The sequence below is a fragment of the Manis pentadactyla genome, chromosome 1 (genome assembly GCF_030020395.1).
Source record: "Manis pentadactyla isolate mManPen7 chromosome 1, mManPen7.hap1, whole genome shotgun sequence".
Classification (NCBI taxonomy): domain Eukaryota; kingdom Metazoa; phylum Chordata; class Mammalia; order Pholidota; family Manidae; genus Manis; species Manis pentadactyla.
The window spans coordinates 169,782,201-169,797,560 of NC_080019.1; the positions used below are offsets into that span (position 1 = coordinate 169,782,201).

The following is a 15,360-nucleotide window of genomic DNA, read 5'->3' on the forward strand; positions in this document are numbered from 1 at the left end:
AGCAGCCCTTTATGTCTTATATTGTTAATAATATAGTGACACTACATTAGCCAAGGAGCCAGATCTTAATTTTAGGCAAATGGTATTAACTTGTTGGTAGGCAGTGGCATTTACCAGAACACTCTTGATTTTGCTAGACTTTAGTGCTGAGGAAGAGAGAATCAACTCTGAAAGTAACTTAAAATATATAAAAATTTTGGAGTCATCCTTGTTCCCTCCCTCACCTTTGTCCAACATCTAATTAATCACTAATTCCCCATCAGCACTACTTCTTAAAATATCTGTGAATCTAATTATTTCTCTTAATATTGTCATCTCTAGGTCTGAGCCATCATCAGTTTTCCTGGCGATTTCCAGCTGTTTTACCTGAATCCACTCTCACAGTGTGAATAAAATGGTGCTTAATAATATACATCTGATCATGTCTTTTCCACTTAAAACTCACCAAAGGCTTCTCATAAAGTCCACAGTCTACTATAGCACGTGAGACCTTACAGGATCTAGTCCGGAGACATGTCTTTGTATAGTTGCTCAAATATGCTATGTTTCTTTCTACCACTGGGTCTTTGCACATGTTATTCCCTCATGACAAAACTGACCATTTATTAAGGTCTCCGTTTAAAGATCACTTTGGCTGCAGAATTTTTCCTGATACACTCTCTCCCTGCCTCATCACCCCAATAGCTGTATGCCCTTTGTTATATTCTCTCATAGCTTTCTCTACACTTTGGTCATTGTGATTATTTTTGTATTTGTTTGCTGTTATGCCTTCCCCTCTAGACTGTGTTTCATGAGGGCAAGGTCCATTTCTTGTAAGCCTAGTGCCTAGCAGAATATCTGGTGTTTGGTGCCCTAAGTATTTGAATGAGTGAATGAGTGAACTAATGGACAAAGAGTGATGATTTTTCATGTGTATAAAATTTATGAAGTTGCCAGATGTTTGTGAATAAGCTGTTCCTTATCTTTGTGTACGTAGATTATGCTTGTGCTCTTCAGAGGGACATTTTGCTTCAGGGACGACTATACCTTTCAGAAAACTGGCTGTGTTTCCATAGCAACATCTTCAGATGGGAAACTACAGTAAGTCATATTTTGATGTGATTTGTTGATACAAATAATTGCATAGATAGAAATGTATACAGTCCTTCTAAAAAAAGTCTTTTAGATTACAAAGTAAATTTATATATATTTGTATATCTATACTTTTATATGTATAAACATATTTATGTGTTGTAGAAGTGTGTAATATATTTTTCCTTATATATTGATCTCCATTTGTATATATTAATATAGTTGGAGAGGGAAATTATAGGTTGAAAAAAGCTTAAACATACATCCTTTTGACTGCCAAACTCATGTCTTATGTGACAGACTGTCTGAATTTTGTTTGCGTGTGTATGTTAATTTGGAACATGAACACCCACATGTCTTCTCACACTTTATTCTAATGTTAGAGATAAGAGCTGATGGAGGAAATTACTGAAGGGAAGAACATCTGACTGCTTACCCTGTTTTTCTCAGAGAATGCAAGCATGCCGCTTCTTACTGTTTTCTTCAGGTTTTCAACTGAATGTTCTGAATTCAATTAATGTAATATTTGGCATTTTGTGTTATATATGTTGCTGAAAAACCCATTTTGCAATTTTTCATTCTTTTGTGTGTTTAGATTTCTATTGCTTTGAAGAATATAACCTTCATGACCAAGGAGAAAACTGCTCGACTCATCCCAAATGCTATCCAGATTGTTACAGAGGGTGAAAAGGTGAAAAACTTATCTACCTTTGCTTTATTACATAATGTGGAGAAAATCTGCCTCATACTGATCGTGAATGCTGGGGATATAGGCAACTCTTCTCAGAGTTAGGAATGTCTAATAGAGACATTATATTTAAGACTAGATTTCTGTATATTTAAATACTTCTTGATCATTAACTTTAAATGAGTGCTAACATTTTTTTGTACTCTATAGTTTACAGAGAACTTTCCCCCATATTTTTCATTTCTTCCTTAAAAGAGGTAGGGTTAGCATTAGTAAAACATCATTATTTCTAAATGCCCTAATCCTTCCAGGATTGACATTTAGTTGGTAATACTGGCACAATAGCAACTAATGCAAACAAATTGTTCTAGGGACCAGAGATTTGGGTAGCTTCCAAGCACATAATCATTGTGATATGTTTTTAGGTGACAATTACCTTTAATTGCTGTCGTTTTTATTATCCACCTGTATGTTCTCAGCATTGTTTGAGCATTTCTTTGCTTTTTGGCGTAAGATGTTGGAGGCTTTCCCTGCCTCAGCCCTGGAATCGGTCGTTTCTCCTAAGGGTCCTTGTTTCTTTTAGGGCAGTCTGATATTCAGAGCCAGTATGTTTGTTGCTATTGGGGTGTCACTGTTTCTGAGCCCTCTAAGAGGGAAGAACAAGGGTATTGTATATATAATATATAAAATTACATGCCATTTACATAATACACTTAAATACCCACTTACACATTAGGGTTTATTTCCCTATCTATAATCTTGTCGTAAACCATGAATTCACACCGTATGTACCTCTCATTCCTGTCCAGCGTCACAGAACTCATTTCTATAATATTTGTAATTCTTCCCTTTCCTGATGTGGGAACCAGGCTCCCATTATCCTGTTTGTGGCCAGTCTTCTTCTCGGCCACTCTTCCACCTATGGATACCCTTTCACATGACTTGGTTTCGGACACTTCAAGTCAGCCTGCTGCCCCTCCTGCCAGCCTGTCACTGTGTGGTCTCCCTCCTCCACCTGGTCGGGCTCTGACTCCCAGCACAAAGCTGCCCTCACAGACCGTGTCACACTGTGCGGCCCTCATCCTCTCTGGCTCTGCCCAGAGCTCCCCTTTGTGTGGGCACGTCCGTCACCATGCTTGGGCTTTGACACACACACCAAGCCACCCACCCCTTCATGTGGTCACCCTCCTTGGGCTTTGACTCATGCCCCTTACCCTGTTCTTGTTCTAACAAGTTGCATCAGATCACCTTTGTATGTGAGACCCTTCTTACCCACCACACAGGTCAGCACTTCTATGTGGACAGCATCCTTGTTCTTTTCTGGCTGATACCCTGCTTTGGGCCACTCCTCTGCCCCACCCTCACTTCCAGTGTGGGTCCACCAACAGGTTGGGACTGAACTGTTTAGGAAGAAAAGTAGAGCTAAAATAAACTTATTCTTAATTTTACAATTCATACATTGCATCGCTTAACAAAATCATCAGACAATTCTAAAACCAACATTGTCCTTCCTTGCTTTTTTTAATCTCCAATCTCATTAACTCTTTTAGAAGGCAAACATTGTTATCAGTTTGGTATGTATCTTTTCAGACTTTCTTCCTTTGTTTTTATATATATAGATCAATATAAACATATATATATATATATATACACATACATAAACATATAATTTTTCTTTGTGTAAAAGTGAATGCTATCCTATACATGTGTTCTTCAGCTCTCCTTTCTTAGAAAGAAACTTAACATCTCTTGGATTTAGACATATAGCTAGACTTCTCTCTGTTTATGAAACTGCTGTATAGCATTTCATAGAATGGATTTGCCATGGTTTCCTTGACCATTAGTTCATTTCCAATACAGCACTCCCAATGCTGAAGTGAGCTGCCTGACCATGCCTTCTCCAGCTCATGTGTGATTGTTTTTCACAAATGTAATGAAACTGCAGGGTCAAGCATTAAATTAAATTAATTAATTGATTAATTAATTACTTTTTTCAAATTGAAATATAGTTGACATATAATATTATACTGGTTTCAAGTACATGATACAGTGACTCAACAGTAATATACATTATTAAGTCTTCACCCCAAGGCATTTAATTTTAATTAATAACAACAACTAGCATTTGTTGAAATACTTGTTCTAGGCATTGTTTTAAGTTCTTTACATATATTTTCTAATTTAATTCTCACGAATTTTGCTACCATAATTTTTCTCATTTTGCAGATAAGGAAACTAAAGAAAAGTGACCCAAAGTCATAGAACTAAGTAGTAGAGCCAGGACATGAACCCAGGCAATTTAATTACAGTGACCCAGGTCCTATCTACCTTACTATATTGATTCATTGATCTTTTTCCTAGAGCTCGTAGGTATATCTTTATTGTAAAAGGTTCTGCTTTATGAAAAATATATAGGAAGGTTTCAATTTAGTAATTGGAAAGTGGCACTTCTATGAAACGTGTAAGCACCCAAAATTTTGTTTGACATTTTATTTAATAAATCAAACATAGAACTGAGTTTTTCACTCCTAAAAATAATCACTCAATCATGAAAAGTCACTAGCTTGGGGATCAGAAGAGATGATATGTTGAGAGACTGTATTTAGTGCTCACACTTGTCAGGTTTTCTCATAAAAGTCTATTTTAAATGTGACTTTGCAAAAGCCAATTAAATGTAGAGGAAGAGATAGAGCTAAAAGCAAACACAAAATTAAAAAGATTGAAATATGCTTTTTCTTCTGTAACATTCAAAGCAAAGTTTAGTGATAACATGGATGTTTTGTGCTTATAATTAGTAGAGATTAGGTATTTCTGAACTTTTTTTTTGAAGACTAGAAAAGATATTATAATTTTAAGATCTTTAAAATAAATCTATTTCTGAAATCAGTTGTATTTCTTTTCTTATTCTTTGTGTGTACTTGGCTCAAATGGCCACCAAATCACATCTCTTTGCAAAGTTCAGAATAAATAAAATTTTAATTTTTTTCATGTTTATATTTAGATTGACTTTAATATTTAAATTATGATGAACATAAATACCTATGTATTTCAAGCTTCTTTTACTAGTTAATAGTGATAAAATTGTATATGCTGTAAGATGCAATTTTTGGACACTTTGTCCATGCACCATTTGAATTTTTTTCTCTATTGTAGCAGAAAATTAAACAAAAATAGCATATAAAGTAGGCAGTAGTGACCTGCTAGTTTGTTTTGACCATAGTGACCATATTTGTTTTGATCTTTGTGACAAATACTATTCCCTTTCTTTCCATGACACTAAAATTGTCCTACTCTTCTTTGCAGTTTTTCTTTACATCTTTTGGTGCCAGGGATAGAAGTTACCTCAGTATCTTTAGGTTGTGGCAGAATGTACTATTAGACAAGGTAAGTGTTCATACCAGAGGCAAGTACTTGTTATAATAGTAGCCTCCCAGTGTCCTAAATACTGTTTGTGAGTTGAAAAATCTCCTTTTTATTTTTCTGGAATTAATTTTTACTATACTACTCAAATTCCAAGAAGAAACCTGAAGCAGAACAAAATCTACAGTTATAAGTTTAGATGTTATTGTACAGTAGTCCTCCCTTATCTGTGGGGAAGACATCCCAAGACTCCCAGTGAATGCCTAAAACCATGGATAGTACTAAAGCCTATATATAATATGCTTTTTTCCTATACATACATATCTATGATAAAGTTTAATTTATAAATTAGGCATAGTAATAGATTAAAAAAATAACTAATAATAAAAGAACAGTTATAATAATATACCTTAATAAAAGTTATGTGAATGTGTTCTCTCCCTCTTTCCTTCTGAGAATATCTTGTATTGTACTTTTTCTTCTTATAATGATGTGAGAAGATAAAATCCTGTGTGATGAAATGAAGTGAGGCAAATGATATAGGCATTGTGGTATAGCATTAGGCTATTACTGACCTTTTGATGATATGTCAGGAAGAGGGTCCTCTCTTTCTGGATTGCAGTTAGTAGTGGGTAACTGAAACTACAGAAAGCAAAACTGGATAAGGGGGGAAGACTATGATCCCTAGCGAAACCACCAAGAAAATAACTTTAAAAAATATAGTAAAAGAAACATCAAGAGAATTAAAATGGTACACTATAAATATCTATTTAATATATAAGATGACAGTAATGGAGGAATGGACAAAAAAGACATTAGATACCTAGAAAACAAATAGCAAAATGGTAGACTTTACATTAAATCATTAAATGTAAATGCATTAAATACTTCAAGGGAGAGACAGGCAGAATGAAAGTAAAAATGTGGTCCAAGTATAAGCTGTCACAATAGATTTAAATTTATTTTAAATGTGACAATAGATTTAAAGACACAAACAGATGGAAAGTAAAAGGATAGAAAAAGGTATACCATGCAAACAATAACCAAAGGAGAGCTGAAGTGATTATATTAATAATGAAAATAAAAGCAACATACCAAAACATACAAAAACTTATGAAATACAGCTACAGCAGTGCTTAGAAGGGAGTTTATAACTATAAACACACATGTTAAAAAAGATTTTAAATCAACAACCTAACTTTCCACCTTAAGAAATTTGAATAATAGACCTGAATGATATTTTTCCAAAGAAGCAATACAGATGGCCAACAGGTACATGAAAAGATGCTCAACATTGCTAATCATCAGGGAAATGCAAATCAAAACCACAATGAGATATCACCTTATGCCTGTCAGAATGGCTAGTATCAAAAAAGCAAGAAATAACAAGTTTTGATGAGGATGTGAAGAAAAGGGACTTTGCACTATTGATGGGAATGTAAATTGGAAAACAGTGTGGAGGTTTCTCAAAAAATTAAAAATAGAGCTACCATAAAATCTAGTAATTCTACTTTAGGGGATTTGCTCCTCATGGATGAAAACACTAATCTGAAAAGATATATGTACCCCTATGTTGATTGCAGTATTATATATGATAGTCAAGATGTGGAGACAACCTGAGTAACCACAACTAGATGACTGGATAAAGAAGAAGTGGTATATATACAATGGAATATTGCTCAGCCATAAAAAAGAATGAAATCTTGCCATTTGCAATAACATGGATGGAACTAGAGAGTATTATGCTATGTGAAATAAGACAGAGAAAGACAAATACTGTATGATTTCATTTATATGGAACCTAAAAAAAAAAAAACAAATGAGGAAACAAACAAAACAGAAACAGACTCACAAATATAGAGAACAAACTGGGGGTTGCCAGGCAGAAGGGAGTGGGAGGATGTTTAAAATAGGTGAAGGGGAAAATAAAGAGGTACAAAGTTCCAGTTACAAAGTAAGTTGCAGAGATGAAATATACAGTATAGGGAATATATAAATAATATTGTATTGACTTTGTATGGAAACAGATGGTAACTATAGTATTGTGGTAAGCATTTCATAATTTATATAAACGTTGAATCACTATTTTGTACACCTGAAACTACTAGAATGTTATGTCAACTATGCTTTAATTAAAAAACAACTTGAAGCAAATAGAAGTAAGGAAATAATAAAGATTAGAACAGAAATGAATGATATGGAGAATAGAAAAGGACTATCAGCAGAATCAAAAGGTCTTTCTTTGGAAAGATCAACAAAATTGACAAATCATTAGTTAAAACTGACCAAGAAAAAGATATTAAATTCAGAAGTGAAAGTGCTAACATTACCACTGACTTTGCAAAAGTGAAAAGGGTCCATACAATGAACAATTGTATGCCAGCACATTTGTCAACCTAAATGAAAGGGACAAATACCTAGAAAGTCACAGACTACTGGAACTGATTCAAGCAGAAATAGAAAATCTGAACAGATCTATTACAAGGAAAGAGATTGAACTAGTAATAAAAAATCTACCTACAAAGAAAATTCCAGTTCCAGATAGCTTTATTTATGAATTCTACCAAATGTTTTATAGTAGAATTAATACCAATCCTTCACAAAGTGTTCTGAAAAATAAAAGAGGTCCGAACACTTCCCAACTCACTCTATGAGACTAGGACTACCTTGAAACTAAAACAGATAAAGAATTTGACAAGAAAACTACAGACCAATATTTATGTTCATTGTGTCTATGTACATGTTGTTTATGAATGTAGACATAAAAACCCTCAACAAAATATTAGCAAACCAAATCTAGCAATATATAAAAAAGATTATATGTCCTAAGTGGAATGTATACAAAATTAATTCAACATATGAAAATCAATCAGTGTAATACACTGTATTAACAGAATAGAGGACAAAAACCACATGATCATCTCAATCAGTACAGAAAAAGCAGTTGAAAATTCAACATCCTTTCATGATAAAAACAAAACAAACTAGGACTACCAAGGAATTTCTTTGGCCTAATAAATCTCACAGATAACATATTTAATGGTGAAAAGATTAACATTTCCCACCTGAGGTCAGGAACAAGTCAAGGATGTCCTTTATCGCCACTTCTATTCAACATTGTAATGAAGGTTCTAGCCAGGGAAATTAGGCAAGAAAAAGAAGAAAAATACAGATTAAAAATGGAGAAGTAAAACTATCTCCATTGGCAAGTGACATGTTTTTGTATATATAAAATCCTATAAGCCAGTAAACACCTATTAGAACTAATAAGCTCAGTTAGGTTGCAAAATATGTGATCAAAATACAAAAACCAATTATATTTCTGTATATTTACAAACAAAATAAAAATTTTAAAGATGAGTAATTTGTAATAACATCAAAAAGAATAAAATACTTGGGAATAAATTTAACAAAAGAACTATATGACATGCACATTGATAGCTACTGAACATTATTGAAAGAAATTACAGATAACTTAAATAAATGAGAAGAATCTCATTCACTCATGCATCAGAAGACTTAATATTGTTAAGACGACAATACTCTAATTGATCTGCAGATTCAATGCAATCCTGATCAAAATCCCAACTGGCATTTTTGTAAAAATTGAAAAGTGGATCCTAAAATTCATATGGAAGTGCAAGGCACCCAGAAGAATAGCCAAAACAATCTTGTAAAAGAACAAAGTTGGATGAATTACTATGTTAGTCTGCCATAGCAAAATACTACCTACTGTCTGGCTTAAACAACAGAAATTTATTTTCTCACAGTTCTGGAGCCTAGAAGTCCAAGATCATGGTGCCAACAAGGTTCTGATGAGAGCATTGCCTGACTTGCTGATGGCCGTTTTCTCTCTGTGTCCTGACATGCTAGGGAAGGAGTGTTTGGTTGCGGGGGTAGGGGGAAGTGCACACCAGTGAGCCAATCTCTAATGTCTTTTCTTGTAAGTGCCCTAAACCCATTATGAGGATTGTCACCTCATCACCTCATCTAAGTCTAATTGCATTTCAAAGTTTCCATCTCCAAATACCATCACATTGGATATTAGGGCTTTGAGATGAATTTCAGGGGGACACAGTTCAGTTCATATCAATCTCATTTCACCTTAATCTCTTCCTTCAAGTGTCTGTCTCTAAATATGCCACATTGGGGGTTAGGGCTTCAACATATGGATTTGGGGGGAGGGTATACAATTCAGTTCATAACCTTGAGGGAACTGCACTTCTTGACTTTGATGTTTCCTACAAAGCTGTAGGCTTATGGGCACAAGTCTAGACATATAGATTAATGGAGCAGAATTGAGAGTCTAGAAATAAAATCTTATATTTATTGACCATAAATTGATTTTTTACAAGGGTGTCAATTTAGTAAGGGAAAGAATATCTTTTCGTCAAAAGGTAATGGGTCAACTAGATATTCACAAGAGAAGGAAGGAATTTTGACCCCTACTTTATACCATATAAAAAATTAATTCAAAATGGATCATAGACTTAAATGTAAGGTATAAAAGTATAAAACTCACAGAAGAAACTGTAGGTGTAAATAAATCACATGATCTTTGGATTAGACAATGGTTTCTTAGCTATGACACCAAATGCTCCAGTGACAAATGAAAAAAATAGATAAATTGGGCTTTATCAAAAGTAAAAACTTTTGTGCTCACAGAAGTCATCAAGAAAGTGGAAAGACGAAGGGAGGGGAAAAAACATGGAAGAGTAGGAAGACAAGACAGAAACCTCCTCCCACATACACACCAAGGAAACAACTACAGCAAATACAACTAAACCTGAAAAATGACCTGAAAACTGCAGAACAGACCACATACACCTGGTGAGGAAGAGAAGACAACACAGAGGAGGGTAAAGTGGCAGTGGAATGATCTAGCAGGACCTAATTCCTTCTCCTGTCCCAGCCCACAAGTGGGAGAGAGACGGACAGAGCAGGGAGGGAATAAGCACTCAGAACTCTGCACACCTAGCCCTGGAGACCTGCTGTGGGAACACAAGTCCACACTGGATTGGGCTTTGGTGATTTCCAGGGCTGGACACCAGGGAGAGTTGGAACACTTTGGAAGGCTGAGACTCCTACTACTGGTGGAAGACAGGCATGCTCTGTCAGGTCCACTGAGACCCAAAACAGAGGCAGAAGTTTGAAAGATTTACCAGCAATGGGAAGGTTGCCAGAGGAGTGAGGACTGGATGGAGCTCTCTCTGCAGGAGAAGGGGCAGGTGGACTACATTCCCCAGTCCTGGCTACTCTGCCCAGCAGTGTTGAACTTTGCTGCCTGGCAGGCAGAGGTAGTTTTTCCCAGCTTTCTCAGCCCTGTCTTGGAGGTGCCTGTGGGAGCCAGCTCCTAGCACTCCTTCTTCCTCCTTGGTGGCCCACCCTGGCACACACACCCCACCTGGCCCACCCCATTAACCCTGCAGTGCTGCCATTGCTGCAGGGCAGGCAGAGGGTGGCCCCACTCACAACAGTCTGAGGAGGAACTCTTCTGCTTGGCTCACAAAATGCCAGTTGAGGTGAGCTGCCAGCTGCAGCACACTGAGACAGGCCACTGCTGGCAAACAGGCAGAAAGGAAGCCCTGCCCACAGCTCACCAACAGCACCTGGGGCTTCACCACAAAGGAGAACCAGGCACTGGTGAGTAAAGACTCTTGAGCTTCTGGGAACCACAGGATGCCTTCTTCATAAAGCCATTACTCTCTAGACCAGTGTGCATAGTAGCTCTATCTCATACAAAGGAAGAGACACAGAAACCCTGACAAAATGAGAAGACAGAGGCATATGTCCCAAACAAAACTACAGGATAAGACACCAGAAAGAGGGCTAAACAGAATAGAGCTCACTAATCTTCTTGATAAAGATTTCAAAATAACAGTCATAAATAGACTCGCAGATCTGGGGAAAGTATTGACAATCTCAGGAGGACTTCAACAAGAGGCATAAAAGTTGAAGAAGAGCCACTCAGAGCTGAAGAATACAGTAACTGCAATGAAAAATACAATGGGGGTGGAATGAGCAACAGATTGCTGCAAGCAGAGGAGACAATGAGATGGAAATCAGAGAACGGGAAAACAAGAAGCTGAGGAATAAAGAGAAAAAAGAATTTCTAGAAATGAGAAGATGCTAAGAAAACTGTGTGACAACTCCAAACAAAACAATGTTTGTATGATAGGGCTACCAGAGGAGAAGAGAGAGCCAAAGGGATAGAAAGTCTTGTTGAAGAAATAACTGCTGACAATGTCCCCATTCTGGGGAAGAAAATAGACACCCAGGTCATGGAAGCACAGAGATCCCCTAACAAAAGGAACCACAAAGACAACACCAATACATATAATCATTAAAATGACAAAGATTAAGAATAAAGAGAGGCTATTGAAAACAGCCAGAGAGAGAACAAATTACTTATAGGTGAAATCCTATCAGGCTATTAGCAGATTTCTCAGCAGGAACTTTACAGGCCAGAAGGGAGTGGCATGAAATATTTAATGTACTGAAACAGAAGGATCTTCAACCAAGAATCCTCCACCCGGAAAGGTTATATCATTCAAAATTGAAGGAGAGATTAAACATTTCCCAGATAAATGGAGGCTGAAGGAATGCACCACTACCAAAACGGCATTACAGGATATGTTAAAGGAACTTCTGTAGATGGGAATGTTCTTAAGCCTAATAGTTTTCAGCAATGAAAATAATCCCACAGTAAACATAGTAGAGCAATTACTGACCAAGCAGGTATGAAGTTAAAAAACAAAACAAAAGAGATTAAAGATGGCGGTGTGAGAGGAGAGACAGAGGCTTCCTCCTAAAACTGTATACAATTAGAAAATATAGTTGGCGCAACTAATCCTGAGAGAGCAACAGGAAAGAGGACAGCGCCAGACTGCACACACCTGGAGAAAAGAGCAAACCTCACGGAAAAGGGTAACGTACCAGAGCTGCGGCCCAGCGGGACCCAAGCCCTTCCCCCACCTCAGCTCACCAGCGGGAGGAAGAGAAATGGAGCAGGGAGGGAGTGGAAGGCCTGGGACTGCTGAATACCTAGTTCTGGAGATCTGCTCTGGGAGCACAAACCTACATTTCATGGTGCTTTCATGATACTCGCATGATTACTGGGTTGGAAAGCTAATACTGGCAGAATTCCTGGAGAGACTGAGATTCTAGCTGCTTGTGGAAAGCAGGGAACCATATCCGGCTGCTCTGGGACAAATGCTTATACTTGTGTGCTCGGCCCACTGGTTAAGGCAGTGGAGACAGGCACAGCAGCTGGGAAGCAGGGAACAGCTCTTTCCTTCCCCCAGGCACCAATGCCACTCCCTGCGACCCCCGACATTGCTTCAGGGGCTGAGCAGCTCCAGAGTAGAGCTTCTGGACACTAGAGGGTGCCACATACAAATATGAAACGCCAAAGAAACCTGGTCCACCGTAAAATTAATGTAACTCTGGAGAAAGATTTAAATGATATGGACCTTATGACTCTTCTTGAAAGGGAGTTCAAAATAAAAATCATCAACATGCTAATGGAGGTATGGAAAGATATCCAAGAACTCACGAATGAATTCAGGTCAGAGATCCAAGCATTGAAGAGCATGATGGAGGGTATTAAAAGCAGGTTGGATACAGTGGAGGAGACAATAAACGAAGTAGAAACTAGAGAAGAGGAATACAAAGAAGCTGAGGCACAGAGAGAAAAAAGGATCTCTAAGAATGAAAGAATATTAAGAGAACTGACCAATACAAACAGAACAATATTGGCATTATAGGGATACCAGAAGAAGAAGAGAAAGAGAAAGGGATAGAAAGTGTCTTTGAGGAGGTAGTTGCTGAAAACTTCCCCAATCTGGGGAAGGAGATAGTCTCTCAGGCCATATAGATCCACAGATCTCCCAACACAAGGGACGCAAGGAAGACAACACCAAGACATAGTAATAAAATTGGCAAAGATCAAGGATAAGGACAGACTATTAAAAGCAGCCAGACAGAGAAATAAGATCACATACAAAGGAAAGCCCATCAGGCTAACATCAGACTTCTCAGCAGAAACCTTACAGGCCAGAAGGGAGTGGCATGATGTGTTTAATGCAATGAAGCAGAAGGGCCTGGAACCAAGATTACTCTATCTGGCAAGACTATCATTTAAGTTTGAAGGAGGGATTAAACAATTTCCAGATAAGCAAAAGCTGAGAGAATTTACATCCCACAAACCATCTCTACAGTCTATTTTGGAGGGACTGCTATAGATGGAAGTGTTCCTAAGGTTTAATAGCTGTCATCAGAGGAAATAAAACCATAGTAAAAAAAGTAGAACAGCTAATTACCAAGCAAATACAAAATTAAATTAACTATCCCCAAAGTCAATCAAGGGATAGACAAAGAATACAGAATATGATATCTAATATATAAAGAATGGAGGAGGAAGAAAAAGGAGGAGAAAAAGAAAACCTTTAGATTGTGTTTGTAACAGCATCTTAAGTGAGTTAAGTTAGACTCTTAGATAGTAAGGAACTTAACCTTGAACCTTTCGTAACCACGAATCTAAAGCCTGCCATGGCAATAAGTACATACCTATCAATAATCACCCTAAATGTAAATGGACTGAATGCACCAGTCAAAAGACACAGAGTCACTGAATGGATAAAAAAACAAGACCCATCTATATGCTGCCTGCAAGAGACTCACTTTAAACCCAAAGACATACACAGACTAAAAGTGAAGGGATGGAAAAAGATATTTCATGCAACTAACAGAGAGAAAAAAGCAGGAGTTGCAGTACTTGTATCAGAAAAATAGACTTCAAAACAGAAAGTAACAAGAGACAAAGAAGGACATTACATAATGATAAAGGGGTCAATCCAACAAAAAGATATAACCATTAAAAATACCTATGCTCCCAACACAGGAGCACCCACGTATGTGAAACAAATACTAACAGATTTAAAAGGGGGAAATAGAATGCAATGCATTCATTTTAGGAGACTTCAACACTCCACTCACTCTGAAGGACAGGTCAACCAGACAGAAGATAAGTAAGGACACAGAGGCACTGAACAACACAATAGAACAGATGGACCTAACAGACATCTACAGAACTCTACACCCAAAAGCAACAGAATACTCATGCTTCTCAAGTGCACATGGAACATTTTCAAGAATAGATCATATACTAGACCACAAAAAGAGCCTCAGTAAATTCAAAAAGACTGAAATTGTACCAACCAGTTTCTCAGATCACAAAGCTATGAAAGTAGAAATAAATTACGCAAAGAAAATGAAAAATCCCACAAACACATGGAGGCTTCACAACATGCTCCTAAATAACTAATGGATCAATGACCAAATAAAAACAGAGATCAAGCAACATATGGAGACAAATGACAACAATAATTCAACACCGCAATATCTGTGGGACGCAGCCAACGCTGTGCTAAGAGGAAAGTATATTGCAATACAGGCCTACTTCAAGAAAGAAGAACAATCCCATATAAGCAGTCTAAACTCAGAATTAATAAAACTAGAAAAAGAACAACAAATGAGGCCCAAAGTCAGTAAAGGCAGGACATAATAAAGATTAGAGAAGAAATAAATAAAATTGACAAGAATAAAACAATAGAAAGAATCAATGAAAGCAAGAGCTGATTCTTCAAGAAAATAAACAAAATAGATAAACCCATAGCCAGACTTATCAAGAAATAAGAGAGTCTACACACATAAACAGAATCAGAAATAAAAAAAGGGTAAATCACAATGGACCCCACAGAAATACAAAGAATTATTAGAGAATACTATGAAAAATTGTATGTTAACAAACTGGATGACCTAGAAGAAATGGACAACTTTCTAGAAAAATACAACCTTCCAAGGCTGACCAAGGAAGAAACAGAAAATCTGAACGGACCAGTTACCAGCAATGAAATTGAACTGGTAATCAAAAACCTGCCTAAGAACAAAACTCCTAGACCAGATGGCTTCATGGCTGAATTTTATCAAACATTTAGTGAAGACATAATACCCATTCTCCTTAAAGTTTTCCAAAAAATAGAAGAGGAGGGAATACTTCCAAACTCATTCTATGAGGCCAGCATCACTCTAATACCAAAACCAGGCAAAGACACCACAAAAAAAGAAAATTACAGACCAATATCCCTGATGAACATAGATGCAAAAGTACTCAACAAAATATTAGCAAACCGAATTCAAAAATACATAAAAAAGATCATCCATCATGATCAAGTTGGATT

General features: G+C 36.8%; 1 protein-coding gene across 2 annotated transcripts in view; it reads left to right on the plus strand.

The window, feature by feature from the left end:
• The window catches only part of GRAMD1C (GRAM domain containing 1C), a 119,126-nt gene that overhangs the window by 48,729 nt on the left and 55,037 nt on the right, over positions 1-15,360 (plus strand). For both annotated transcript variants that reach the window (XM_057502760.1, XM_057502763.1), the window contains exons 3-5: positions 977-1,080; positions 1,667-1,762; positions 5,063-5,143. In XM_057502760.1, coding sequence (XP_057358743.1) covers positions 977-1,080; positions 1,667-1,762; positions 5,063-5,143 — 281 coding nt within the window. The remainder of the gene's footprint in view (positions 1-976; positions 1,081-1,666; positions 1,763-5,062; positions 5,144-15,360) is intronic.